Below are 27,866 nucleotides of genomic sequence, written 5' to 3' on the forward strand. Positions count from 1 at the left end.
AGCGCTATCGCAGGTCCTTCATCCCGACAGCAGCCAGACTTTAAAAATATCCACACAGAATAAATACTAGCTAAAATACATGTGTATCATTATCACTCCCACTGCACCTTATGTACATATACAAATAATACTAATAACAATAATTACCTGGGTGTATATAGTAACCATATGCACACAGCATAGTATTCTGGCTTTTTTGTACACTCATCTTTCTTACTTATTTATCTATTTTTTTCTTTCTATTTTTATTTTTCCAGTATCGCTCTAATTCACTTTTCTTCCCATCCCTTGAGCTCCTGTAACAAGTGAATTTCCCCACTTTGGGATTAAATAAACTCTATGTGTCTATTACTTTCAAACATGGAAAAACAGAACAATGGAAAACTTCTATTAAATGATATGTTATATTGTTATATTAGGTTAGAAGACAGTATAAAGAAAACCATAAAACACGTGGAAAATTTCTGCAAAATATGAAAGCAGAAGCCATTTTCGTACTGTAGCTAATTCATAGACTGCATATTGTAGCACCAGAAGAAGCAAAAAAAAAAACAAAAAGGAGGATGCATGCAAGAAAACAAAACACATAAACAAATGCAGGTGCATATCCCTGACTGAAAATGGCTTCATTCATCTTCGCAAACAGTTTCTCACAAGTGAATGGCAGCTATATAAATCACTGTTTACTCGGCTGTCTGAGAAAACAAATTTCACCAGAAGAGGGAGACATGAAATCCCTGTGAAAATGACCAAACAGCAGCTACGCTCTCCTCGCTCTTGTTTGAGTCTGCAATAGAACAATTCAGCTCAACGCTAATATCATCAAATATTATTAACCTCACAGCCCTACCAATATGAATTTCAGCCGCGGTTCCATTACATGCAATTTACGGTGCTGCCGCTATGCTCATTTCTCTGTGTTTGATTTCCAAATAATTCCATATGACACCTGTTAGATGAGCCGAGTAGATGTGGGTCATCTTTTGGATTTGGCCCTGACAGTCAGACGAGGAGGAATTTTCTTCCTGGCAGTCGTTCGCTTCACCTGGACTCTAATCCCATACCATCAATATGACAGAAATAAGTAATCCTGTATCAAATGCTCTTTTAGCTACACAAGTCTAATTCACCGTATCCTCGGAATAGGAATTTAATGTCTCTTCAGGAAATGAATTAATGGCGGACTCTGAGCTCCTCTCCGAGAGAGTTCGAGATATTTTATCACCCTCTTCAAACAGTTCACATCTTCTTCATCTCCGCTGTTAATTATTTCATCTATTTTTGGAATAAACGAGTCATTGGGGTCACTTATAATCACCTAATAACACAAAGAAGATGTTCAAAATACAGAAAAACAAGGAAAAAAAATTGACGGCGTGTCAGTTAAAAAGTGAAGAGAGAAGAGAAAGTCTAATCTGTCAGCAGGCAGACAGAACAGACTTCATTTTGTTCTTGAGTGCTGAGATGATAGCTTTGGATTTCAAATCATGCGGATTGACGTGATGTGAGACTTTTCAACAATCTCCAATAATGACCTTTTCTCAGAATCTACAAACTGCCAGGTAATAACGTGTCTCGGGTGAAAATAGACAATCTTTTGGCACAGGTGAAAAGTGTTACCTCGCATCTCGCTGGAGATGCTCCCCTCCTACAAAGGCCCGTTTCAGCTTGCTTCCACAGGCCCCACGACCCCCACCTCCCCCGGACAAACAACAGCTTCATTCTGTGCCACCGCTGCTGACCTCATTGTCTCTTTGTGAAGGGAAAATCCAGAGTTGCATTCTGTTAAATGGCAAATGGTGCATCGACTGCGAGCGGGACAGACCTTTGCACCACGAGCGCAGGCCTACAGATGAGCACGGACACTGCTGACTCTTCTTCAGGACCGTATGCAAGGAAAACATGGTAAGAAAAGGGGAACTCGACATTCACTACACCTTTCCTAACGTACGTCTAATGTATGCATGCCTGACAACAACATAACTGTTACCTCCTCCTTACACCTAGACCCTTCTCTTCAAACTACTCAAACAGCAGTTTGTCCCCTTCTAATGCTTCCTCTCTTTCGAAATAATGTGTCTGTTGACCTAATGCCGTGTGAAATTTCTCACAAAGATACTTTCTGAAACCAGTCTTGTTTACTCATAGATTAGTCTAACTGAAATGACACCTTAGCCCCAGGTAAACATAAGCCCAACGGTATCAATCAGGGGCATCAGTGGTAAAACGTCTGTTTGATCCAAACATTTTCTGCCGGGGGTAAACGGAGCTGATCGTTGCTCGATAAAAGTTTTAATTTAACCAGAATTCACTGTGCCACAGTCATGCTTAAAATAGACAACGCTTCTTTGCACAGCACAGGTTTACCTAAATCTATATTTCTGAAACCGCCCCCAGTCCTGGACTACAAAAACTACATATCCAAAATCACATGTTTAGCTTGCGTCAAACACCACAGTGTTACATGACAGCAGATGGTATGGGATTTATTTAGACTGACTGCGTGCTGTAATTGTATAATTCCAAGTCTGCATCTCACATTTATGGAGAGCTTTATTATAATTACTGCAGTGCTCTCAATATGTTACTTTTAGAAGCAGATGCTACTTCCACAATCACAAACAGATGCTCAGACATCAAAGTAATAAAAGAAAATCTCCTAAAATACAAACAGAAAACACAGCCTCATATTATTAAGTGTAGTCCAATGCATAGAAAAATAACTTGAACGAGCTCATTATACTTTAATCACCCAGGAAGAAAGGTGACACACACCTGTACAAATCTGACTCCATACATCTGGACCGGTCGGTGTTAAAAAAAAAACACCTGTCCTCTTAATTAAACCTGACAGAGCGTGACAGGCAGACTCTTGCTGATGAGCGAATGGTCAGAACACAGTTTTTGTCCTGAGTAAGCAAACTTAGCAAAACTTTATGAAACAAGAATAGAATGGAAGTTGAGGTCTGACATGTCCACTGGGGTTCTTGCAGAGTCTTGATGGAGACACATTATCAGTGATTGAAAACCCAGTGGCTGTCAGTCATCCCTTTCACTCTGAGAAAACAGCGGGAGTTGCAGGGGCCAAAGGAGTGCAAGGCTGGTTAAAAGGATTTCAGTCTACTACTCAAGGTAAGCTCCAGCAGTGCACCGCCCGATGGGCATCAGACATCAGACTTCAATAACAATCTTGCTCCATTTGTGCAAAAAAGAAAAAAACAACAACACTAACACGTTGCTTTAAATGGAATAATGAGACTTTGTACTGTTGCACAACATCTGCAATGCAGTGCCAAGATGTACAGCAGCGCTTTCTTGTGAAAGCCTAGCCTGTAGATTTAGTGTTTAATAAATCTAACTGTCTCTGTGCTGTGCATCTGTGTGCAATATCTAAGGGCTGACATTTAACAGTTTCTCTCGGCTCCCATCGGAGCTCAACAAGCATTAACTCCAGTATTAACTGTTGCTTTAGCTCACAGGCTGGTGAGGCTGCTGGCAGCGGTGTGCGCAGTCGGACTTCTCGGAGGATTGGTTGTAGGTGTCTGGTTTCTAGGTGAGTCATTGTGTCTGTGAAAGAATCTCTAAATGAGCTCAGTAAGAAACAGGAAGTGGAAATGAATGCGCAAACGGCCCAGTTTGAGATACTTAAACGCCTGTGAATCTTAAGGTCAATGTAAATTTAGACAGAGCTTATTGAATATTAGCATTTAAAAGGTTCAATTATTTTCTTGATACATATACAGCAGGAGCTGCTTGTCAAAGTTTTGAAAACTTCCCGGAGACATCATTAGTTGGAATGCTGCAGTTTAAATTAGTACGTGCCAGCATGTTTCAGAAGGCTGCATCATTTTTTTTTTGTGTTAACAACACCAAGGAGACCAATAGCTTTAGTCCCGGTACCTAAATGCTTTTCCTAAGTGATTTAATTGGCTGACATGTCTGCACTCATATCACAGAACCATGAGGTTATAATATGTGTACAATGTGGGTTGGCATTGTCTTGCTGAAACACCCATAAATCTGACCTGAAAACCACATTGTTGCATTGTTATGCTGCATGACAGCATATGCTACTCTAAAACCTCTTCTCTGCATGCAGCAATAACGGTGCCTTTCACGCACGTCATGTCCACTAATGGATCCCCATACCATTACAGATGCTGGCATTTTAGCTGTGCATTGATGTGCATTGGTCCCTCTCCTCCTTAGCTCAGAGGAAAATGGTTTTTAGAAACAATCTCAGATTTTTAATTAGTCAGACTACAAAAGAGTTTTCCACAGAATTTGCCTCAGTCCATCTCAAATGAGCTCGGGCCCAGAGAATCGTGAGGCATTTCTTCATCTTTTAGCTTGTACTTGCAGATACCCGAGTGTTACTGAGTCCATTCACTGATTTTTATTTTAACCCGCTTTTAATGCAGTTCAAGCAACTCAAGATTGTTTTTGTTTAACCCTTTTCCATACATTTATTTAGCTTCTCTGAATCTTTTAATGATATTATGTGCAGTAGATACCTCATTCCTTAAGTCCTTTGCAGTTTTAGACTGAGAATCATTACACTGAAGTTGTTGAACTATTTGCCCACAGAGTTGTGAACCCGTCTCTCTTCTTCTGAAAGAGTCAGCCTCTCTGGAATGCTCTTTTATCCCCAATCATGTTACTCATTAAACTAATCAGCTGTGAGATCTTCCTCTCAAGTTTTTTTTTCTCATCTAGTCTTACACAACCTTTCCAGGGTTTTGTTGCTCTCATCAGAACTTTTAAAATCAAGTGAGAATATGTTTTAAGAAATAATAAACTTTTCATATGTCTTTGTATAGCTAGTAGTTAAACACACATTTTTATTGTTTGGCAAATCATTGCATTGAAATGATATTTCCCTGATTCAGACTTCTGGTGTAAGTAAACTGATACTTTTTTTAAAATGTCAAACAATTTTAATGGACAACATGAAAAATTGATAATTCATTAAATGGTTTGTGTTTTTGGAGCCTTACTATAATCACCAGCTAAAAATCAGGGCAATGTTGGGCTCAGCTGCCCCAATTTAGATTTTTTATTCACTGCATTGAAGTCTCTCAAATTTGATGGAAACATGCGACAACATTCAAGTTAAGATAGAGAAAATGCATTTTGAAAAAATGAATCATTTTTTTAAAATTAGCTGTTTTCTAATTAGCTGGATTTGCAGATAGAAATGAACAATATTTAATGACATTTTAATGCTGTCCCAGACGCTGGTCTGTTTTGGGTTCTCATTCAGATAATCTGGTAATATTAGGAAAAATCAACAATGTTTTGCTGCCCATTTTGCAGCCTGATTAAAAGATTATCTCTTTTAATCCACTTTTAGTCAAACTTTTGCTGAGGCCATCGTCCTCCCAAAGTCCAGTGGGGCTCGGGGACACAAAGGAGACATCCTTCTGCAATGTGACGGAGGATATTTCCGTATCTGACTCGCGGAAAGGTCTGTGTGTACTCCCTCGTGGTAGCGTTTCTTTCACTGTTTTATGAATTATAATGCAGCACGTTAATGTGTGGCTGCTTAGCTTATTGTATGTGCTTCATTATATCAGGTCATGGGTCACCTCTGAAGTGTTTCTTAATTGAATAGAAACAAAAATTAAAATTCAGCAGCTGCTACTTGTTGTCTTCTCTTCACTCCTGAGAGATGCCCATTGACCGACATGAAAACATCACACATAATAATCTGTTTCTACTGACTACATTAGCATAGATACTTGTGTTTTCCCTAATCATTTCCCACTCATAGAAGGGGCTTGATCATAAATGTTGACTGAGAGCTTGTCTCTGGAGGGATTTTCAATCAATCAGGTTCAGTGTTTTACAGAATCAGTCCCGAGAACTCCCTCCTGGAGATCCAGCTGGGGAAGCTGCCCACCTGGCTTCCAGTGTGCTATGAGAGGTGGAACTCTTCGCTGGGAACACTGGTCTGCAGACAGCTGGGTTATCTGAGGTGATGCTTTTCCGCAGTCTGCGAGGATCACATGCTGCTTCTTTATAGCACCATTTAAAAAAGCTGAGAGCCCATTCTCTAACTTGGTTTAATTTTAGGTTGAAGGCTCGCCTTATTTATGATCTATTAATACCTCATTTACAATCTTGCTTCACACCTCATGAGACTAAATTATCGCAATACTCACTCCCACCCATTTTTCAAATGTTCCCTTACCAGACTGACCAAGCATAAAGGAGTGAACCTTACTGATATCGGGCCAAACTACACTGACGGCTTCATACAAATTACCTCAGAACAAAAGAGCAGCCTGGAAAATATGTGGCAGTTCAGGTAAGGCAATCTGTCAGAGGACATCACACTCATAATGGTGCAGGGAAAATTGCGTCCGCTAATACATTAATTATGCATCATTAGTTACCCAATTTATTTTCATTTAGGAGGAGTTGTATCACAGGGAAGGTTATCGCTTTGCAGTGTTTTGGTGAGCAAATTAAACTTAACTTTTAATTTGAGTTTGCGCCTCGCACAAAGGCCAGTAGTGTTTTTGTACAAAAGCTTTATATGGGAGCAGGATGAATGATGGCGTCTGCTGCTGCTCTTTCTGACCAACCCAATTCCGTTTCATTTTGATGAATGGATCTCTAGAGTGTGGCACACGAGCAAAGCTACCCAGGATAATCGGGGGCGTGGAGGCCACGCTGGGCAGGTGGCCCTGGCAGGTCAGCCTTTACTACAGCAACCGTCACACCTGCGGAGGCTCCATCATCACCAGTCAATGGGTAGTCACAGCTGCCCACTGTGTACACAAGTAAGACTGCTGACCTGACAAGTACTAAAGGTCAGAGGTTGGAGCCACGATGAAGGATAAAAATCAGTCATTAACAGCTGTAGCAGTATCAGGATTTACTCTCTTTTCTTTTCCCAAATGTCAGCTACAGGCTACCTCAGATATCCAGCTGGGTGGTCTATGCTGGCATTGTGACTCGCAGCTCTGCTAAAACAGCTCAGCATGCAGGATACGCGGTGGAGAAGATCATCTACAACAAGAACTACAACCACAGGACCCACGACAGCGACATAGCACTGATGAAGCTGCGGACCCCGTTCAATTTCTCAGGTCAGTCTCATCGCAGCACTCTTTAAAAAAAAACAAACAAAAAAAAACCACACACACACACACAAAAAAAAAAAAAAGTACTTTGGCTTCAGTTTACCTTTTTATATGCTAATAACAATTTATCATAAACAATATAAGTGGTATTGCTAGTGATATACACTTCAAATGAAAAGCATCCCAATATCTTTAACATCTCACAGAATCAGCTGTTCAGACATAAGCTTATGGTCTCAGCAACAATTAAAGCACTGCCTCCAGATGTTTTGAGACATCCTGAGGGATCTTTAGGTCTGTCTTTGTCATTTTGTTTCTTCTTTACCTTACAACATAAGGAGCCTTGAAATGACTTGTTTTGAATTGACATAAATAAAAATGAACCGAATTACAGATGTAGCTTCCAAAGGACAGAATACATAAATATGCAAATACTGTACAGTGTAAAAAAACAAACAAAAACAAAAAAATCAGGCCATCATATAGAATCCAATGAGAGAGACGCAGGGCTATTTTTGTACACGATGCATTTTATGTAGATTCGGTTATATTTAAGTTATTCTGTGAGTTTGTATGGCTGCTACCTTTTTGTTTGCTCTGATCTCAGTGGGAGACAACTTTCTTTATGTTGTATACAGGACCACAGTTGGCTTCTCTATCATAAAAGCTTCCTTGTTTTTCAGCTGTGATTTGATATGAGCGTAGAGACTAAAGAGAAAACAGCTTTCTTGTGATAAACACTGAAGTCTAAACGTGGTAAAACACGTCTCAGTGAAGGGTGGTTTTATAACACTCCTTAACATGACTTATGAATCCAACCATATTCGCAGTACAACTTAATGTCTCTTGTAACTATTTAAATGTATTAAGAGGCAAAATTCCTCCTTTTGACTAGACACAATCAGGCCCATCTGCCTGCCTCAGTACGACTATGACCTTCCAGGAGGAACACAATGCTGGATTTCTGGATGGGGATACACACAACCCGACGGGGGTAAGATGTTACTACACTGCTCTGCTCTTAAACAAATGCATCTCTGCTACAAATCTAATCCATACTCAGATGGTGACAGAGTGAGCCAAGTGTATTAGTGGAGCAGTCCTAAATTGAAACTTTCACCCGTAGTTCATTCACCCGACACCCTGAAAGAGGCTCCAGTCCCAATAATAAGCACAAAGAAATGCAACAGCTCCTGCATGTACAATGGAGAGATCACAGCACGGATGCTATGTGCCGGCTACACAGAAGGAAAAGTGGACGCATGTCAGGTCAGAGGCTTGTTTTGACCACTAGATTTAGCTTCTCTTTTATGAGTAGATGCAGTGAACAGTGTTTGGGTCTACCTCTCCAGGGGGACAGTGGGGGCCCTCTGGTTTGCCAGGATGACAGTGTATGGAGGCTGGTGGGAGTCGTCAGCTGGGGAACAGGCTGTGCTGAGCCCAATCATCCTGGAGTTTACACCAAAGTGGCCAAATTCTTGGGCTGGATCTACGAGATGATAGAGGTAAACAGCATTTTTAAATTCTACAGTGGAGAATAACTAACTATTTACAGGACAGCACAGAGGTTTAGTATCATTCGATACTTCTTTATTGATCTCAAAAGAATATATATATATATATATATATATATATATATATATATATATATATATATGTGTGTGTGTGTGTGTGTGTGTGTGTGTGTGTTCGATACAGTGCTTTGATTTATTTTATCAACTTTCCTTCTGACGATGCTGTCTGTGTTGAGCGCTCAGTGGATCTGCGCTCGACAGTGCAGCCTAGGCGGAGTAGTCGAACGCAGATTCACTGAGCGCAGGGCAAGCTAGCGAGACAGAAGTTAAGCTCTCCTTGCAACATGGCAATTTGAACCTCCCCCACCCTCATTCAGATCTGGCCAGATGTGACGTATGACCCTGAAGGTAAGCAAGTCATGGACTAAAGTAAAACAGTATGTTGGATGTACCACGCAATGTTCAATTACATGGGTGGGAGCTAGTGTGTTAGCGCTGTTGTTGGCCGTCCAGCCCCATGTGGGCCAGTAGCTCGTTAATGGAGATTTGCCGTGTTGTGGCGTTAATGTCATTTCAACGAGATTTACGCTGGCAGCACTAGTGGGAACACAACAAATATGACTGCACATTTACACCGACATCATCCTAGTGCAAAGACAAGTGGAAGCAGACAAAAACAACAAGCACGCATGCTACAAACTTTACCCGAGTCATTTAGACAGCCGTTAGCACATGATTCTCCTTATGGGGACCTGATATGTTTAATATGCTGCTGAGAATATAGCCCAGAAGAAGCGTATAGTATAGCTTTTATTTTGGAAAGAGCCATTTCTCTGTAATAAACTCTTTTCCAAAGATGAGTGATTCCTCAATAAGATACAGGGCTCGCAAAATCGCCTGCCTAATGTCCTGGGGCTAGCGATTTTTCCAGTCGTGCTACCAAAATCTATCTGCCCTGCCCGTCGGGCTATCATAGGAAGTAAAAATATGTCAATGCTTTTGCATTCTTTCGGAAATGTAGCTGGGTAATTATGTCATTGGCATCGGTGAGCCACTGCCAATATGTGACATATTGAAATCGCATTTGAATTTGCGCTTGTTTTTTGCTTTCACTTTGCAATTGCGCAAACTGTGTATAGAGAGCGACAGCACTGATTGGTGAGTGATGATAATTTGTGCACCAATTCCTCTGACATTGTCTTATCAATCGTTAGCTTACTATGCAAACATGACAAGTGAAATCTCCAGCAGCAAGCTTAAACATGTGAGAGGTTGATCGCGCAGAGAATCGCTGAGCGTTATGTGAGTGCGTGTGTAAAAGCAGCAGGATATATATTGTAGTGGGTCATGGCTGTTCGGGGTTCTGTTTGTACAGTTATGTTTTGTTTATGTTGCCATAGTGACGGGTGACGCCCTCTCGCTGCGACGGTGTGTCCTTCCGGGGTCAGAGGGCGCCCTGTGTGTTGTTGTTGTTGCTGTGCTGTTGCCGCGCTGAGCAGTTAGCTAGCGGCAGTGTTCTTCTGCAGATGTCAATAAACGGCTGTGCTCCCTGGCTAGCTCACGGGAAGCAAGACCAAACGATACCTCCGTCTCCTCCTTGTCTGAGCTCGCCACATTGGTGTCAGAAGTGGGATGATAGTGGCACCCCATGTTCTGACCCGAGTGACTTTACCCCCGCCGGTCGTGACCGGCCGGTGCGCCAAAAGAAGGCACCTGGACATTTGCAGGACTTTGTGTGGGGTAATGGGGTTGTCGGGGACGACTGACCCCTTGGGTGGGGGCTAAGTAGCTGGTCAGGGCTGTTCGGGGTTCTGTTTGTACAGTTATGTTTTGTTTATGTTGCCATAGTGACGGGTGACGCCCTCTCGCTGCGACGGTGTGTCCTTCCGGGGTCAGAGGGCGCCCTGTGTGTTGTTGTTGTTGTTGCTGTGCTGTTGCCGCGCTGAGCAGTTAGCTAGCGGCAGTGTTCTTCTGCAGATGTCAATAAACGGCTGTGCTCCCTGGCTAGCTCACGGGAAGCAAGACCAAACGATACCTCCGTCTCCTCCTTGTCTGAGCTCGCCACATTGGTGTCAGAAGTGGGATGATGGTGGCACCCCATGTTCTGACCCGAGTGACTTTTCCCCCGCCGGTCGTGACCGGCCGGTGCGCCATAAGAAGGCACCTGGACATTTGCAGGACTTTGTGTGGGGTAATGGGGTCGTCGGGGACGACTGACCCCTTAGGTGGGGGCTAAGTATCTGGTCAGGGCTGTTCGGGGTTCTGTTTGTACAGTTATGTTTTGTTTATGTTGCCATAGTGACGGGTGACGCCCTCTCGCTGCGACGGTGTGTCCTTCCGGGGTCAGAGGGCGCCCTGTGTGTTGTTGTTGTTGCTGTGCTGTTGCCGCGCTGAGCAGTTAGCTAGCGGCAGTGTTCTTCTGCAGATGTCAATAAACGGCTGTGCTCCCTGGCTAGCTCACGGGAAGCAAGACCAAACGATACCTCCGTCTCCTCCTTGTCTGAGCTCGCCACAATATTTTAGTTCTGCTGAGCCAAATAAGACAGGTCAGGGTGAAGAAGTGACAGCCAAAGAAAAGCTTACCACAAAACGGAAAAGTTATGATAAATCAGACTATAAGGCAAAAAGAAAGTGCAGCTTTATGGTTTCATGGACAAAAGAATTTCTGTGGCTGCAATATGACAAGCAAAATAACCAGGGCTGCACATAAGTGGTCCGCAGGTGCGTATTCGCTGTCAAAATAAAAAACGGGCACAAGATAAGAAGTTGCAACGCGTTTGCATACATAAGATTTTCAGGAGGAGGACAGACATTTGTTTAGAACTCTTAAAGATGTCGAAGAAGCAAGCTCCTTTAAGCAATTACTGTGATGTTCCTCCACCTCCAAAGAAATGTCAGAAGGAGTTCGAACCGCAAAAGAAGCACGTATTCTCGGAAAAGTAGTTGCAGGAGGTGAGCTGGCTTCAAACAAATGATGAACGCACAGAGATGTGGGGCGGAATGTGCCGTGAAAATTTAATAAATGACAAATTAAAAAGGCATGAACATTTTTTTGTATCGAAAAAATATCAAACCGTGACACCAAAGTATCAAACCGAACCGTGAATTTTGTGTATTGTTGCACCCCTAATATATTATATATTAAAAAGTTAGCTCCACTTTTGCCAGTTTTAAAACATTATGTAGAAAGAAATGCATCAAAGCAAGCCTGTGAAATAGGTCATTTGTTTTTGTAGAAGTACCCTGCTAGTAACAGCTCTTTGAACTGAGGATATTTACATATCATGGAATTTTTTCTTTTTTTTACAGGGATAATACTTTTACTTATCTAAAATGTTACAATAAATTCTTATATCACTACACTGCAGAAAGCGCTAATTAGATTCATCCATGCCGCTATTTGAATTTCTTTCTTTTTGTATTTTCAGCCGGATTGAGATGGAAACTGTAAAACAGAACAGTGATTTCTAATATTAATTCTTTCCTTTTTTTTTGCAGAATTACTGAGGAGGGCTCATGAAATACAACAAAAAGAAGGAAGCTTCTGATGAAACTGGTGGAAACGTTAGAAAACTACAGTTATACATGATACTTTTTATTTTACATGTCAGTTATATAATGTACACATAAAGACAGACTGAAAACATCAACATGCATTTTTACGTTATGTTTTTCATGTATTGAAAATAAATTATGCTTCTTATTGTCATGTGTGGTTTCTGAGCCGCAGTTCCGCATCTCACCGCCTGGTGGCAACAGTGTTATGTTTCTATGGCAACTGACAACATTGGCCTAACTAGTGTTAGCGATTACAACTAATGAGCTACAGAACGTAATTAGTTGAGGGTTTTTTTTTTTTAATTAATATTTGTGTGATACTGCTCCATATTTGTCGGCTATTTAAGGTGTTTCTATAACACATGCTCCTCTATAACACTGCTGACCGGCTGGTTTTCTGACGCACAAACTTTTTCTGCCAACTAGCTAGAGTTAGCTAGGTAATAAAAGTACGACAGTTACCTTAACATGTCCTCCACTGGCAGTACAGAGGATGTTTTGCAGCAGATGAGCAAACTGTGGTCCATGCTGGATGATCTCTCTGAAAATGACCCTGCAGCCTACCGTACGCTTATAGAGAAACAGATAAAGGAAGGAGCTGAATTCAGAGCGCCGCCCGAGCTGGACTCCTGCCTCTGCACTGAAATACTGGTGAGTTTCATTCGTGAAGGCTCCTTCCTGTGTAGGCCCCAGTCCATACTGTGGTCCATACAGGTGTTGCTCATCACATTCTTTGGTTCAGCTAGAAAGGAAGCCCACCTTTATTCCTCCAATCATAAATTAATACTCTAAATTCAAACATAAATTAGGGAAAGTTAACTGTCATATCAGAAAATGTAGGTAGGTAGGATACAGCTCAGTACCCATCATCAAAAAAAAAAAAGATTCAGTGTCCCAGGTCCTGTCATTGGTACAAGAAATTACATTACAGGAGAATTTGGATTGGGAACAGCACCTACTCTGCAAAAGGCTCACCCAAGTAATGCAGGCATCTGATGGAGGAGGGGGACTGCCAGGAATCAACTAGATGTGCAACAGCAGTCCCCTAACTTCAGCAAGGCCGCTGAATGATGCGGGAAGGAATAAAAAGGAAGAACAATCAAATGTAGTGAGCTATGGAATATGAAAACAAAACAGCCCACATATGATGTACTGCTCACTCCAGCAGTCTGTTACTTGTTTGCAACCCTCAAACACATCCTGGTGGGCTGCAAAAGCAGTCTAACACATGGAGGATATACTTGGTGACATAACCAACTAACTTGTCGGTAGCTATTAGTCAGGAGAGTATAGACTAACTGCAGCTCATTAGAAGTTAAAGCCACCTTTCTGCAACAAACAACCTTCATCTGGGAAGGTGAGAAATAGCATGTCAACCCCGTCTTTCTGAAATACCTTTACACTTGAAATCAACCTGGACCCAGCTCTGGTTCTCTGGTCCAGTTCCTGCCAGTCTGTCTTCACTGTAGAACTGATCGTCCCTTGGGAGGATGCAATCAATAAGGCATATGACAAGAAAAAAGCATGAGCAAGCTGAGGAAGAGGACCAAGGCTGGAAAGTGGAAGTCCATTCAGTGTAAGTGGCCTGTAGGGGCTTTGCAGCCAGCTCCACAGTAAGACTGACGAAGGAAGTAGGCATTAGGAAGGGAAGCCTAGTACAAGTTAATCAAAAAGCTTGCCACTCTTGTCAAAAGAAAGTAGTCACAGGGGCTGGCTGAAGCAGAAGGAGACCGTGTGGCCTGCCAAATTACTGGTGGGTGCCATGTGAAATACACCCAGGTCTGATCACCCTGTGGTGGGTCTGCTTTGGCTGAGGGAATCTTGTGAGAAATTACGGAAATGCACTATGAAGCTGGGGTACAAAGCTGATGATGTGTCGCACTGACAGATACATACCCACATGGTCAGCAGCAAACACCCCATCTAGAGGACTTCTCCAACCCACTCAGGTCTGTGTTATACTGATAGGGATTATAACTTCTAGTCCTATTAATTAGTGTAGTCCATTACAAGCTGTGAAAGCTTTGTCATCAAATTTCTTGTTTTTATCCAACCAAGAGTAAAGTAATAACCTAAAAATATTTCTGCTGAGGAGCTGTAAGCTGTGCTTGCTTTATATATCCTAAAATACACAGGCTGCACGAGAAACACAGGCTTTTTCTTCACTCTGCAAAGATGCTAGACTTTTATCCACTTAGAACTTTGAAATTGAATTTGTTTTGACAGATCCTTTTGACAGCACTGTGTTTCTGTGACAGAAACCAAAGAAAGGCCTGCTGTACATCAACATATGCGGCTGGAAACGTGTGCCTGCGCCTCAGGATCCCAGCAGGCCTTTACCAGTGTACACTGGAAAACTGGAAACAGGCACAAATGAAGATCAAGGTGTGTGTCAAGCTGCAGACCTGCCATTTGTATTACATGACACAAGCAAGAAAGTCATACTTTTTCCTTTACAGGCTGGTATACTGTGCTGGATGTGGCATTAAATCCTGTGTTGCTGCAGGAAAGTAGGGAGAACAAAGCAGAGATTAACCAGGTCTATATGCTGGCCCTGAGCTTTGCCCAGAAGCAGCTTGGGATGACGTTATCACAGCAGTACAGAGTTGTCAACAGTAGCCCAAATAGTAGCCCAGATGAGTTGCACTGCCGGCTTGGATTTCAGAAGTTGTCCAGTGCCCCCAAACAACCCAACACAGGTAATGCAATAAGACTGTCAACCCTGACAAGCTTTGATAAGCACTTTATGTTGAACCCATGCTCTTTACCCACTCTCCTTTCACCTCCTAAAACAATTTTCCTGATAATCCATAGTCCTTTTTTTTTTTTTTACAGCCGGTCAGACACCAGCTGCCCTCCTGCAGCACATCTCCTCCCTACGATCAGAAAACCAAGAGGACTCTGCTCCTCAAATTATCTTTAGGCCTGCAGAGAAAATAAAGAAGGATTTGATCCATGTCATCTCAGCCGCTTCTGTAGAGCCTCAGAAGCCAGAGTATCGACTCGAGGTGAAGACCGATGCAGCAGGAGTTCCTGACAGCGTGGAACTGACGGTGGAGCTGCCAATGGTTTGTTCCATGTCAGAATGCCAGCTGAGCATGTCCAAGGTTAGTGGTTACACACTCCCTTGAACAGTTATAACGAAGCACTTTAGAATCCAGTGTGTGTCAGTGTGTAGCTGGATGTCATAAGAAATACATAATCGACCTGTAGCGAGCCTTAGTAGCACACTGGATGTATTTTTCTCTGCAGGATGACGTCTTACTGGAGGTGGAGGATCTTTACTATTTGCTTGTGGACTTCCCAAAAACTGTAAACGAAGACACCGCGTCTGCCATCTTTAATAAGAAGAAACGAAGACTTACATTGAAAGTGAATGTCTTGTGATCATTTTCCTTAATTAAGAAACAAATGTGCAGTGTTTGTTAAGCTAGCTAAACACTGGCATTGAAAATGCCTCAAACAAAAACAACAAAACTCCTGTTGTGCAATGTACAAATTAAAAAAAAGGGAAAAAAGCACTGAGAGCGCATTGTGCTGTGGAGGGACTCGTATTCTGCCTCAGAATTCAAGTTAACTAACAATAAACAGCTTGCGTGTAAATTGATCCATTTCCAAGAGCAACATGTTTGTGAAACAAATATGTAACAGTGTCCCTTTGTGCTGTGTGGGCTGAGGCTCAGCAGCAAATTTAATTCTAACCCCCCCCACCCCCCCAAAAAATTAATTGACTTTAATGACAATCTGTGGATTTTGTTTATTAATGTGTGGGCGCGTGAGTGGAGGTGTTTAATGGCTACGAGCTGGTGTCATTACCGTATGCAGGGGGGAATAATTGACAACAAAACGAACCATGCAATAATTTATGTTTATTAAAACATCAAAATTGATGCAGAACAACAACATCAGTGTTTGGCAATCTGGAACACGTGGAAAATGTCAGTAAACACTTCTTTCTTTTTTTGAGGTTTGCATACTATGCACTGATTACAGCGTTTTAAAGCACAGCGTAGCTTGTTTTTTCATATAAAGCTAACATTATTTTATTATTCAAGTATGACTTTACTGACCATTACGTGGTAGTCCCACAAACTTATTTATGAGCTGCAAACAATGTGCGACATGCGGTCCGTAAACGAAAAAAACATTGTATCCAAATGTTTAGATTCTTCATATGAAACATTCGCTTTTAAAACATGGTTTTGTTTTGTACCTTAATGGTGTTAGCTCCATTGGTCCCAGTTTTGTGTCGTAACACTATTCTTTCTTATGGCATCAGAAGTATTTTCAGTAGCTTCCTGGTCCAGTGGGAACAGCTGAGGTTTGTAGTGACGATCTCTAGTTTTTTGGCGCTATCTCCGCTCCCCGTGATCCTCCTCAACCCACGCAACAATCTTCCCCTCCCAGCCAGGGACAACGGCTCCATCCTGAAACACCTGAAAAGCCAGCATCCAGTGTTTACATATCTGAGAGACCCATATCTATACTATAAAAGGTTTGGATAGAAAGTAAAAATGAATACTTGAGGTTATCCAATTCTTTGGGATGGAAATAAGTCTCCCCATGGTGTTTTGAAGTGCACAGTAGGCACAGCTATTATTAGCATATCTTACTCTATAACTGCCGTTTTATATTTGCCAGCTGAAGCCCAATGTGAAGAGAAATAGGGGCTGTAATTTACTCCCACGCCTACCTCCTCTTTCACTGTGCCAAACTCTGGGTCAAGGGCCTTGAAGTGGTATCTGAAACTGCCTTGTCTGTCTACAGCTGCCTTGAAGTCTCGCAGTGTCACCTCTCCCAGCCTGGAAGCACACATATATCCACACAAACGTTATGCTTTGGATAAACCAGCCCAGGCATCCATATGCGGCTATGGTCAACCAAAACCCAACTAACAATTTGCTTAAAAAATAAAGAACGCTCCAGTGAAGCAACACACAGCACTGTATCAAGCCACCATAAAGTGTTTATATACTCACCTTTTTGGGATGTTAATCAGAAATGGAGTGAGCGAGCGATCTGTGAAGTAGAGCACTTTAGTGGAGACGGCAGTATCCAGTCCTGGGCTGCTGTGTGAGTGCGCCATTTCTGGAAAAAAACCCAGCAAACATTGTTTTTCCACAACCAAAGTCTGAAAGGGTTCTAGCCTCACACTCAGTCATGCCCTCTCTTTGCAGCACAGTGTAATTGAATGGCACAATTTGATTTAACAGCCAGTAGAGATGTTGCGGGGGATGACAAATCCTAAACAAAAACGAGCATTTTGTTTGTCTCACTCGAGCTCGGCGGCCAGGAGTCACGGTCTGTCGAGTTGGCTCTGCGTCCTGGCGATTTGAATTCCTCCTAGAAGAAGAACCAATTACTCATAGCAAACAGTCGGATGTTATCAGTTGCTGAGTCATCATTTGGCAAGTGACAGACGAGCTACTACATTTTAAAATTTCCTCTTTGAGTTGTGAGAGCGAGAGTGTGTACCCCTCTGTCCTGTCTTCGCTGGGTGTCCAGAGAGTGCAGTCTGTCCATGAGAGTGGCCACGCCCTGCTCCAGAGTGTCCAGGGTGTGATGTTGGGGGTCATGGCCGGAAAAACTGTCCCTCAAACTGCGAAGTGCTTCCCTGACGACCTGCAGCTCTTCACCCTGTGAAAAACAGTCCTCTGATACTTAAAAAGAATTGGAAAAAAATTCGAAATCATTTTGAACTGTGGACATTTACAGACATTATTGGTTAATGAGAAAATTAAAGAGTGCATACTGGTGCGCTGTGCTGGAACACTGGAGGAGATGTCGAAGCGACTGAGTTACTGTACCCGCTGCCCTCGCTCCTGAACGCCTATCAGAGACAGAGACAGTATAGACCAAGGTGAAAAGTGTTCTGAATGAAAAGTGTGATAATATTTACAAAATGTGCTCAAACTGCAATACAAAGAGCAAACACGGCCTGTGTAGCTAAAAAAACAGCCAGAAAGCTTATTCATCTAAATAAGAGCTTCACTTTTGTCCAAAAACTATAAAAAAAACATCACAACGTAGTGGGTGACATGTTTTTTTCCTATCATGATGAACACCGTGCACAGGAATCTATTTTGAGTCGATTTCACATACAGCATCCTGCTGCAAGGGATACTCACCGGTGCAAGAAATATGTATTAATCTGCCACTGAAAATAGTCTCCAACAAATGCACCATTTACTCTGATCTGAGTAACAATTTATAAAGACCACACCGCTGAGGTGTAGTGGGAAATGTAATGTTTTCTTCAAGCATCATGGTGCCTTAATATATTTATAGTTTTTGGTCTTATTGAGTAATGTTTCTCGTAAGAAGAAATATATGGGCTATCTTGCGGCAAGTACAATGTAATCACAGACCGATGCGCGATAAAAAAAACAAACAAACGTTGGTGTTATATATGAGTCCTGCATTCAAACATATGTTATTTAGCACGTATATGTGAAACCTGTCATGCTGCATACCCGTCCCAGGCTGACTTCATGTGCCTTGTGCTGAGCTTCATCAAGCTTTTGCTGCTGCTGCTGCAGTATTCTGTCCTTCCTCCCGAGCTGCTGCTATTGTGACAAGAGAGATGGATGGCACGAGGCTTTATTTGCATCTCTATGGCTAAAAGAACGCACTGACGTGTATATAATAAAAGACAATACCTCATATTCGCTAAGTAATTTGTTCCTTTCACTCAGCTTGCGTTTGAGCTCTGCCTGCAAACAGTTATATCAAGGTGATATATGAGTGCTATAGTTCTCTCACTTAAACCTGCAGCCACGAGTCAAAGAGGTCGAATATTTCATCGTGTCAAAGGGAAATCATCACTTGTCTCACATTTTCCCCCTCCAGCTGATCTTTGGCCATGTTGCACCTCAGTAGTTCCTGCTTTAGCTGCAGCACAGCATCCTCCTGCACTGCCAAGCGCTGCTGCAGAGCATCCTAATGAGAAGCAAGAGGGAGATCAAAGAATTGTCCAGAAAAGACCTGAATACTGATGAACTGCATCCACCTGCCTCATCGACAGGATCCACCCAGCTCTAAACTTCTTTTGATCTTTGTAAAGAAATGATAAATGTATAATGTATGTGATAAAACTTACAGAATCATCAGTTTGGGAGGGCGCAATAGTCAAAAAGGTTAAATATAATCCTTTAATCCATTTTACTTCACATATAAATCCCAAAACTAGAGTAAGAGGTTTACCTTGATGGCCTGAATGTGACGTGTCTCCTGTTTGTGCCTCAGAAGTTCCCTCTAAGAGCCACACAAAGGAACAACAAAAACATTAGAGAAAAGGACTCTGCCCCTAAGACAGCTCATCTATGTTAAACCTAATTACATTTACTTACTGTACCTTGAGATCAAGGGCTTCCTCCATGCTTTGGTCCAGACGACTGCGGATGAGAACCTTCAAAGGGAGAGGGTACGAGCGGGGTAATTAGAGAATAGAAAAATGTCAGAACGTATGAGGAGGCATTGGGCCTCCATGACAGTGCGCTGGCAGATCAGAGAGATTCATTTGTGCTCTATAGTGGCCACTCGTGAGACGAGTAATGGCTACAAACATCATCAGAACAGAAGGGCTGACACGGACACTTCAAGCTCGGTGGCGAGCAACTGTTGTTTGTTTTCTCAAGTTAGCAGAGAGAGGGCACTGTACCAGCTGCTGCTCGGTGTTAGCCCGGTTATCTCCAAAGCTCACGGATCCATCCTGGTCTTCCTCAGGGAGGGAGCCATGGAGCAGCAGAGCCTAAAAACCAAAACACATACAAATCTGAAGAAAACTTGCAAGCAATGATAGTTGCGACGCATGATAGAGAAACCAGGTTTCTGTGGTTGTAAATGCCTCCGTTTTTGCTAATAAAGTCAGTGAACTGAACCAAATCAAATTGAAATTACACTGACAAGTCTGTGTAAATATACAGACTGTAATGTAATATAGAGACTCTAAAACTGAAAACATAAAGGCTATTACTGTAAAAGTCACCAAAACATCTATTTTTAATTTGTGAACAGTATGTGGACGTGCTGTCGCTGCACCGATATTTGTAGCTGAATACTATAAATGACCCCAAACATACCAATTAAATACCATGTGCCAAACTTATTTATTTGCACAAATTAATGAAGCTGGCAAAGATTAGCAAATTTAGTAGGATTAGCTTTGTCTTTCATATTTTTATTCTTAATTATCCTAATAATCTGTGGCTCTCTTCCACACCGTGTCTTTGTTCTGTTTCCCTTACCTCACCCCCAAACGCTTGCAGCAGTCTGCCCTGCCCTGAGACTGATTTTGACAGAGGTTTCTTCCAGTTGAAAAGGAGTTTTTGCTTTCCACTATTGCCAAAGGGCTTGCTTATAGGGGGTTATCTCATGCTGGGTTTTCTCTGTTTTCTTTGTATTATTGTAGGGTCTTTATCTTACAATGTAACGCTCCTTGAGGCGACTGCTGTTGTGATTTGGCGCTATATAAATGAAATTGAATTGAATTGAATGCATTGATGTCTGAATAAGACCCATTATACTGTAAGGATCTTGCACATGGAAGGTATGTTGTAACATGGCAAAGACTCAATGCTTTTCACAACCTTCTGAAATTCAAATCAAGCATCAGAATTGGAAGAGAAAGGTCCTTTTATTGACTTTGAAAGTGGCATGGTTGTTGTTGCCTGTCAGGCTAGTATTACAACAAAAGTATGCAGAAGAGCATTTATAAATGCTCAGTGTGTTGAACCTTGAAGCAGATCAATTCATCATTCACAGAAGCACCAATATTAGACAATAGAAGATCTCAATGTCTGATGGTGGTGTATTGGTGTGAGGGATATTTTTGATGGCTGCACCCAGCTGTATAACGCGCCTCGTCACAGAGCTCAAATCATCCCAAACTGGTTTCTTGAACATAACAGTGTATTCACTGTACTCAGATGACCTCCACAGTCACCAAATCTCACTCCAATAAAGCACCTTTGTGATGCGGTGGACCAGATTTAAATTGTGTATGTGCAATTGACAAATCTGCAGCAACTGTGTTATGGTATCACATCAATATGGACCAAAATCTCTGAGGAATGTTTCCAGCACCTTGTTGAATGTGTGCCATGAAGAATTAAGACAGTTCTGAATCTAAAAACCAGTACTACCAGGTATTAATGCCTAATAAAGTGGCAAGTGAGTTTATATTTTATATGTATTATAAGCCTAACAAGTCTCATTTTATGATTTTCTTATAAAAGCGCCCCCTTTCACATTTTTTCATGCAACATAATTTTAATCATTTCATATAAATTATAATAGATCAGTGACTTATCCACAGTGCACTCTGCTATTCACCCTGTGACTACTGGGATAGGCTCCGACCCTTCTACGACCCCGATTGGATAAACGGAAGTAACAGAATGGACTCAAAGTATAAATCAGGTAAAAAAAAAATTCATCTTTGTCTGTTTATCTGTCAAAACACATATTATTCTTTCTAGTGGATGGCTTTATCATGCTTAGTGTGTTACATCTGGTCTATCTGTTTGGGTTTCTTTTTAATTACTTCATTTAAAAATATATTTCCATTTTTAGCATGTAGCATTTGGATCTTGTCATTTCTTTTGTCATTTCTAAGTCTTCCCAAAATCTTGTAATCTTACTGACTGCTAGTGACACTCTGGTACAATTTTATTTAGCAATTTAACTTGGAAAGTGCTGTATAATTGCAAATTAACTAAATATGCCAGAATACATGTCTATAATTAACTAAATTGAGGCATGTATTTATTTCCAATCCTCTGATGAGATTTCAGTTATACAGTCTTCATTACTTGCGCTTGGTTTACAATGTGAACTCCCTCATGAACAGAGTGTAAGCAGATTATAAAACGTTGATATGATGACCTTTCTTTAGCAGTCCTTTGTCATCGATACTTTAGTAGGAATCTGTGGGGATCTAGTGAGTAAATGATGTTGATGTGCTGCAGAAAATAACAGTGTTTTCTTTTCAGATTAGATTCTTGCTTCAGTTCTTCAGTGCACATAATAATACAAGAGTTTGGATCTTTTGAACTCCTTCAGAAGCCCGATTTCAAATGCACAATCTGCTGTGCCTTGTGAAAGCAAACCAGCTACCCCATACTGAGCTACAGTTAGCTTTGGATTCGAAAACAACCAAGGTGTGATTAAAGTGCAGACTTTCAGCTTTAATGCATGGGGTTTAACAAAAGTATTCCTTTTTTGTTAGCCATTTTTATACAAACTAACATAGTATTAAATATACACATTGATTTTAAAAATTACAGAAAATGTTTGCGGTCAGTGGCTCCCTGAAATTTAGAACCCATGCACACCACCAAGTGCTTTGTTTCATCCCTTGAGGTGCCCTGCAGGCCCTTTCTGCAGCCACCTTCAGCCGCTGCTTCAGTGTTTGGTGCTGCAGTCCATGTGCATCCCTTCTTTTTATTTTAAGAATGTACCAGATTGTTGGTTTGGCCACTGCTAGAATTTAGTCATCTCTTTGATAGTTTTATTTGGTTTTTGCATGTTTTACAACCTAATGATGGACTCCTTCACTTTTATTAGCTAATCTTTTGGACCCCACATTGAGAGTTCCAGTGAAAAGCTCTAAATCAACTCCCAGTCTTTTTTCTGCTCAGTTTGTCACAAAATAACAACAGAACAGGCATCACTTAACCATGGAGCTGCTTGTCAGTTAATTATCTAACTACTTGTGAGCATCTGATAAGACAAGATTACATAGAAAGCGGCTGTAGACATGCAAACATTTTTAAAAACTTTAAGCTAGCACTGGATGCTAACAATTTTTAAGGTTTCTTCAGACTGTTTAGTTGCATTAGGACCAACTACATGGTGATTTTTGTTTTTCACTATGGCTCTAATTTAACAACCCAGTGCCCTGATTTTATTGTAAGGACAGATAATAAATAGCCTCCTTTTTAAAATGTTTCAGTGACTCAAAACAGAGAAACAATAAAGTCAGCAAACAGAGGTATGGTGGGTTTACCTGCTGATAAAAACTGAGCTGAAAACATTTACATGCCCTGACCAAACTTTCATCCTTCTTTCTCAGAATCTATTTTTTTACTACTTGCTCCTTACTCTGTGGATTTGTTGCAAATAGGGCAGCGACCCTGTCGCTTATATCCCTTGGCCCAGAGCAGCAGTTTGTTTTGAAGTGCATTACCTGTAACCGGAACACCATCCTTCTCGCTTCTTGCATCTCCTTTTCCAGCTGCTCCTGGTGTGCATCCAGCTGCTCCTCCCAGGACTTCTCTTCCTCCTGCCCATCGTGCCCCAGGGAAGGACACAATCCACAGAGAGCCACCTCCTCTAAAAGTGGCAGAGGGACAGGGGAAATGAGGCAAGGCACCTTTTTTTTCACTGCATCATATCTGGCTCTACAAGAGTTGATGTGCAGCCAACCAACCTGTGACAGATTTCTTTTCTGTCAGCTCAGATTTGTCATCCTGAGGTTCCCCCTGGTTCTCAGGGTGATCATGGACTGTTTCTTCTTTAGGGGTGTCAGTGAGCTGGGTGATAACATACTCCTCTTTGGAGGAGTGAGCTGGGCTGGCTGAGCTGAGACTGAAACAGATGGTGGGCACAGGCAGGAATGAATGTGCTTGTATGCTGCCAAATGAGCAGCAATAAAGAAACCTAACTACATAAAATGGCGATTTGAAATTTTAAAAATTCCCAGAGGAGCACAATAATGTAAATTAATCCCGTTTGGGATAGATATTTTAACTAAATCCATTTTTGAACTCATAATGCCAACATGATGCATGATATTTCAAACAGCATTGTCTGCATCACGGGTTCACAGATTATTTTGTAGATAACAGAACTATTACAAAAGGGGGAAAAAAAGAAGAAAAGACTGAATGAACAGATTTTCAACTCATTCAAAAAATACACAGCAGGAGCAGGAATGCCTGCAAGCCTGTCATTTTCTAACAGGAAATTCTTTACATATTTTGCTCCCCCTTCGGCCATAATTTCATAACATAGTGCTGGCATGGTTTCTGAACAGCTTGTTTCCTTGCAGTTTCATGAATATAGTGTTTTTGAGAGCATCTCCAGCAGCCTGAGGTTCAGACCAGCTGTCATCTTCACTCTCCTGTGTTTGTGGACATTGGATACAGCTACTATGACCTGTGACCTATAGCATTATGCACAGTCCCTAACAGGGTAGTTTCCCTGTGTTTTTCCCTCCGAGTCTGCATGTGAAGACAAGCCTGCGACTGCATGAACAGATCTAAACGCTGTGCAAGCATGCCATAGAAAAGCATCACTACTCATCACCCTGCTCCCCAGGCTAACTAGCTGAGAATGAAGGAAAGAAAGCAAAGAATGTCCTGCTGAATTTGCTTCATATGTATGGTGGTAAGATTTTCTTCTTATGTAATAGTTAGCACTAGCTAATAGCACAGCAAAGTACTCTCTGAGGATTAAAGGACATATTCCTTTGATTAATCATAGTTAACGTCTGCTTATCAGCCACTGATCGAATCAGAAACACACCTCAAAGAATCTAATGTTAAGCAGACTTAGTGAAGCATTTCACCATTACAGCATCCAAGTTAGCATGCTAATATTTGCATATGATGGGGCTGAGAGAAATGTCTTGCAGGTAAAGAGTCATGAACAAATGCACCAGACATGTAAATTTTGTCTTGATGATTGTGCTCGATTGGAAATCAGTGAATAGCAGAGTTGTTACAATCCAAATGTATAAGGGCATACATTCCACAGCTGCTTTATTAGGTATACATGTTCAGCTGCTTGATAATATAAATGTATAATCAACCAACCACATGGCAGCAGCTCAGTAAATTAGGCATGTATACAAGGTCCTGCCTTGTATAAGGAGCATTAGGAAGGTGAGAAAAAAGATGATTTAAGTGGTTTGTTAGTGCCAAATGTGCGGGTCTGACTGTCTCAGAAACTGACAATCAACTGGGATTTTCCCACACATTTCTAGGGTTTATAGAGAATGGTCCAAAAAAGTGCAAATATCAGGTGAGCAGCAGTTCTCTGGGCAAAAATGCCCTGTTGGACATCTCCTCTGCCAGAGGTCAGAGGAGAATGGACAGACTGTTTCAAGCTGATAGGGGTGTCTGTAGCTCAGGAGGTAGAGCAGGTCGCCTACTAATGCTCCAGTCTGCAGGCCAAATATCCTTGGGCAAGGTCCTAACCCCAAATTGGTCTACAGTGCATCCATCTGAGTATAAATGTGTGAGAATGTTAGATAAGAAGCACTTACACAGAACGAGCACAGAAATTTAGCTGATAGGAAAGCAACAGTAACTCCTGTTACAACCAAAGTATGCAGAAGAGCATCTTTGAATGCTCAACTTGTGAAACCTTGAAGCAGAACACCACACTAAATGCCACTTCTTTCAGGTTAGAACAGGAATCTGAGGCTGCTTTTTGCATAGGGTTACCAAAATTAGACAACAGAAGATTGAAAAAATGTTTTATGGTCTGATGAGTCTCGATTTCTGCTTCTGCTAGATTTCTCCTTACCCATCCGACATTCAGATGGGTAGGGTCTCTTTGGTATAAATAACATGGAAGCATGGATCCAACCCGCTTTGTATAAATGGTTCAGACTGGTGGAAATATATTGGTTAGAGGAATGTTGGATCTCAATTCAATAGAGCACCACTGGGATGCTAAAATGGTTAAACATGGTTTAATGTATTATTCTTTTTATATATCAAACCATACTGAGAAAGTTATGATTAGTTTCGTCTTTCCAACTTCCCGGAAAGAGTCTCTGCACTACTGTAGGTCACATAAAAACATGAACTAAGCCTCTTATCAGAAGCTGCTGTAATTATCCTTAAGTGTTTTTCAAAAAGGGATCAAAGAAGCACCTCCTACTAATCTAGTCACTGCAGATAATAACACTCTATCATTGTCTCTAAGAGTAGTTCAATAACACATTTATTGTAAATGCTCTTTGCTGATCTCTCGCTACAAGAGAACACGTACAATCCGATAGATTTGGAACATATGGGTTTAGCAAAGATTAAGCATTGGGATTTGCAAAAGATGAGCTTCTGTGCAATAGATTAACATAATTTGATCAGTGGTGGTGGCCTGAGTGGGCCTCCATTTACTCCAATTTTTAGATACTTTGCTTTAGTATTTATACTTTTTTTGGCTACTTTGTATTCATAGCTGCTACAAACTGCTAAAACTTATTATTTCTCAATATTTATCCGACTGTTGCTTGTCATATTAGCTTTCGTGGATTAGTAGATTTAGTTGATAGCATTTTAATAGATTTTAGGCAGTGCAAGTACTTAGTCGAGCCATCAAAGAAAGATTTTCTCTATATGTTTCTTTGAGTTTTTTAAAAGAAAGAAAACTTGTAAAACCAAACCTTTCACAAAAATTATCAGATGAAAAAAAGCTGTTGTATCTTCTTTCTTTTTTTCACGTTCACCACTTTTAAAAAACCCTCAAATGCTGTGGTTCAGCGGTCAAGTCCAAACACCCGTTTTGGGAACTACTAAATTATAGATGACAGTGTATTAAATAATCCAAACTACTTTCACCTCATTTTTCTACAACAGTAAAGTGCAGCTTATTCATCTTTTATAACATATCAGTGACAGTTTGTGTCATCATCAATCTTTTTGACTGATGTGTTCAGCACTGACCTTAAAGGACCAGTTAAATAAAGCAGGTCATTGTAAACATGGTGCAAAGTGAAAAAGAAGATAAAGTTATCAGATTAAAGTAAAGAATAATGTAAATCAGTCTAATCAATTTAAACTTATATCTGAATCGTGGCACGGCATACACAGAAATAGCTGTTAGAGAGAGGTTGCTAGGCAATAGCAGCTCGGCTCACACAGACACACACAGGGACACACCCACACCTACTGCACTGTAAACACCGAACAATAACCTGCACAGCTTGGCTTTCAAGATCAAGCTGTTCGGATGAAACGCAATTCCATGACTAAGACTGAGATTCACATGCGGTTGAAGTGATAAATCTGTTTTATAGTGTTGTGATTGTAGACTTACATATACATATATATATATATATATCTGCCACTGATGCATCCCTGCATTGTCAACAATAGCAATAGCCTGAATTGCCGTACTGTTCATATTAAAATAGCACTTACCATTTCATCTGTTTGGCTCCCATGCTGGTGTTTACAGGCTTAACCTCCCATACAGTCCGCGCCCCACATCTGGGTGATGCCCTGCGTCTCAGTCAGGACCATAGCCCAAACACAGCCAGAGGCAGCAGGGAGGGGAACAGCCCTGAAAGCCGCAAGCAGAGGAGTCTCCACGTCGCACACTGTGTTCAATCAGAAATAACAGCACGTTTAAATCCTCTCCAACAGCATATTCCTAAAACATAAAGCTCAAAATCCTAATCAAAAGCCTCCAAACCCTTCCCCTAAATCATACCAAGGCTCAGTCGTTGCTGGCAGGGAGAGATAGGGAGAGACAGACAGAGAGAGGATTGGAGCTCAGCAGCACCAGTGACTGAAATCTGCCTGGTTTCTCATTGCACTCGCCTTGTGGTGGAGCTCACCAGCTCCCATTCACGAACACAATGTTTTTTGTTCCTTACGGACAAGAACTGATGCAGCTCTTGTGCATCTTTTTCACCCTTTTTGCATTCATTCTCCTGTCCCCTCCCTCCCTCTCCTTCCCCTCTTTT

General features: G+C 41.4%; 3 protein-coding genes and 1 long non-coding RNA gene across 6 annotated transcripts; 2 read left to right on the forward strand and 2 right to left on the reverse strand.

Moving 5' to 3' along the window:
* Positions 1-12,840, reverse strand: LOC147314818 (uncharacterized). 2 transcript variants are annotated; one of them, XR_015124708.1, is made up of 3 exons: positions 12,626-12,840; positions 8,436-8,580; positions 1-38 (listed from the first exon to the last, which is right to left on the reverse strand). It is a non-coding gene; the product is annotated as an uncharacterized LOC147314818 (long non-coding RNA). The 2 variants fall into 2 exon arrangements; XR_015124707.1 differs by lacking the exon at positions 1-38 and adding an exon at positions 6,633-7,117.
* On the forward strand, positions 1,749-12,300 carry tmprss5 (transmembrane serine protease 5). Its single transcript, XM_086261887.1, has 13 exons — positions 1,749-1,905; positions 2,994-3,132; positions 3,473-3,553; positions 5,354-5,467; positions 5,842-5,977; positions 6,197-6,310; positions 6,418-6,461; positions 6,626-6,788; positions 6,913-7,097; positions 7,987-8,085; positions 8,218-8,360; positions 8,444-8,596; positions 12,104-12,300. The coding sequence occupies exons 1-13, from the start codon at positions 1,903-1,905 to the stop codon at positions 12,110-12,112; spliced, it is 1,383 nt and encodes a 460-aa protein (XP_086118013.1). The 5' UTR covers positions 1,749-1,902; the 3' UTR covers positions 12,113-12,300.
* Positions 12,396-16,158, forward strand: pih1d2 (PIH1 domain containing 2). The gene is made up of 5 exons (XM_086261888.1): positions 12,396-12,814; positions 14,422-14,548; positions 14,623-14,862; positions 14,999-15,270; positions 15,416-16,158. The coding sequence occupies exons 1-5, from the start codon at positions 12,632-12,634 to the stop codon at positions 15,548-15,550; spliced, it is 957 nt and encodes a 318-aa protein (XP_086118014.1). The 5' UTR covers positions 12,396-12,631; the 3' UTR covers positions 15,551-16,158.
* Positions 16,020-27,866, reverse strand: dixdc1a (DIX domain containing 1a). 2 transcript variants are annotated; one of them, XM_086261886.1, is made up of 16 exons: positions 27,611-27,866; positions 27,319-27,497; positions 23,595-23,752; positions 23,352-23,497; positions 19,824-19,913; positions 19,518-19,571; positions 19,367-19,417; positions 18,998-19,102; positions 18,823-18,876; positions 18,637-18,726; positions 17,916-17,993; positions 17,639-17,800; positions 17,440-17,506; positions 17,143-17,251; positions 16,857-16,965; positions 16,020-16,599 (listed from the first exon to the last, which is right to left on the reverse strand). In XM_086261886.1, exons 2-16 carry the CDS (start codon positions 27,339-27,341, stop codon positions 16,516-16,518), a joined length of 1,380 nt encoding a protein of 459 aa, XP_086118012.1. In that variant the 5' UTR covers positions 27,342-27,497; positions 27,611-27,866; the 3' UTR covers positions 16,020-16,515. The 2 variants fall into 2 exon arrangements, with proteins under 2 accessions (XP_086118012.1, XP_086118011.1); XM_086261885.1 differs by having other exon boundaries at positions 18,637-18,729; positions 27,611-27,865.

This window comes from Aulonocara sp. 'chitande type north' Nkhata Bay, linkage group LG14 (assembly GCF_057382095.1).
Source record: "Aulonocara sp. 'chitande type north' Nkhata Bay isolate Kocher_YH1m ecotype deep benthic linkage group LG14, A_spYH_male_GT1.1, whole genome shotgun sequence".
Lineage (NCBI taxonomy): Eukaryota > Metazoa > Chordata > Actinopteri > Cichliformes > Cichlidae > Aulonocara > Aulonocara sp. 'chitande type north' Nkhata Bay.

Excerpts from the sequence above, each read along its gene's own strand:
- tmprss5 (XM_086261887.1), top strand. Across the intron at positions 3,554-5,353 it reads TGTAGGTGTCTGGTTTCTAG|TCAAACTTTTGCTGAGGCCA; the intron begins GTGAGTCATTGT and ends ATCCACTTTTAG. Across the intron at positions 8,361-8,443 it reads GAAAAGTGGACGCATGTCAG|GGGGACAGTGGGGGCCCTCT; the intron begins GTCAGAGGCTTG and ends CTACCTCTCCAG.
- dixdc1a (XM_086261885.1), bottom strand. The coding sequence starts at position 27,341 with ATGGGAGCCAAACAGATGAAATG. Across the intron at positions 17,994-18,636 it reads ATGAAGTCAGCCTGGGACGG|GCGTTCAGGAGCGAGGGCAG; the intron begins GTATGCAGCATG and ends TGTCTCTGATAG. Across the intron at positions 16,966-17,142 it reads CTGATTAACATCCCAAAAAG|GCTGGGAGAGGTGACACTGC; the intron begins GTGAGTATATAA and ends GTGTGCTTCCAG.
- pih1d2 (XM_086261888.1), top strand. The coding sequence starts at position 12,632 with ATGTCCTCCACTGGCAGTACAGAGGATGTTTTGCAGCAGATGAGCAAA. Across the intron at positions 14,549-14,622 it reads AGGCACAAATGAAGATCAAG|GCTGGTATACTGTGCTGGAT; the intron begins GTGTGTGTCAAG and ends TTTCCTTTACAG. Across the intron at positions 14,863-14,998 it reads CCCCAAACAACCCAACACAG|CCGGTCAGACACCAGCTGCC; the intron begins GTAATGCAATAA and ends TTTTTTTTACAG.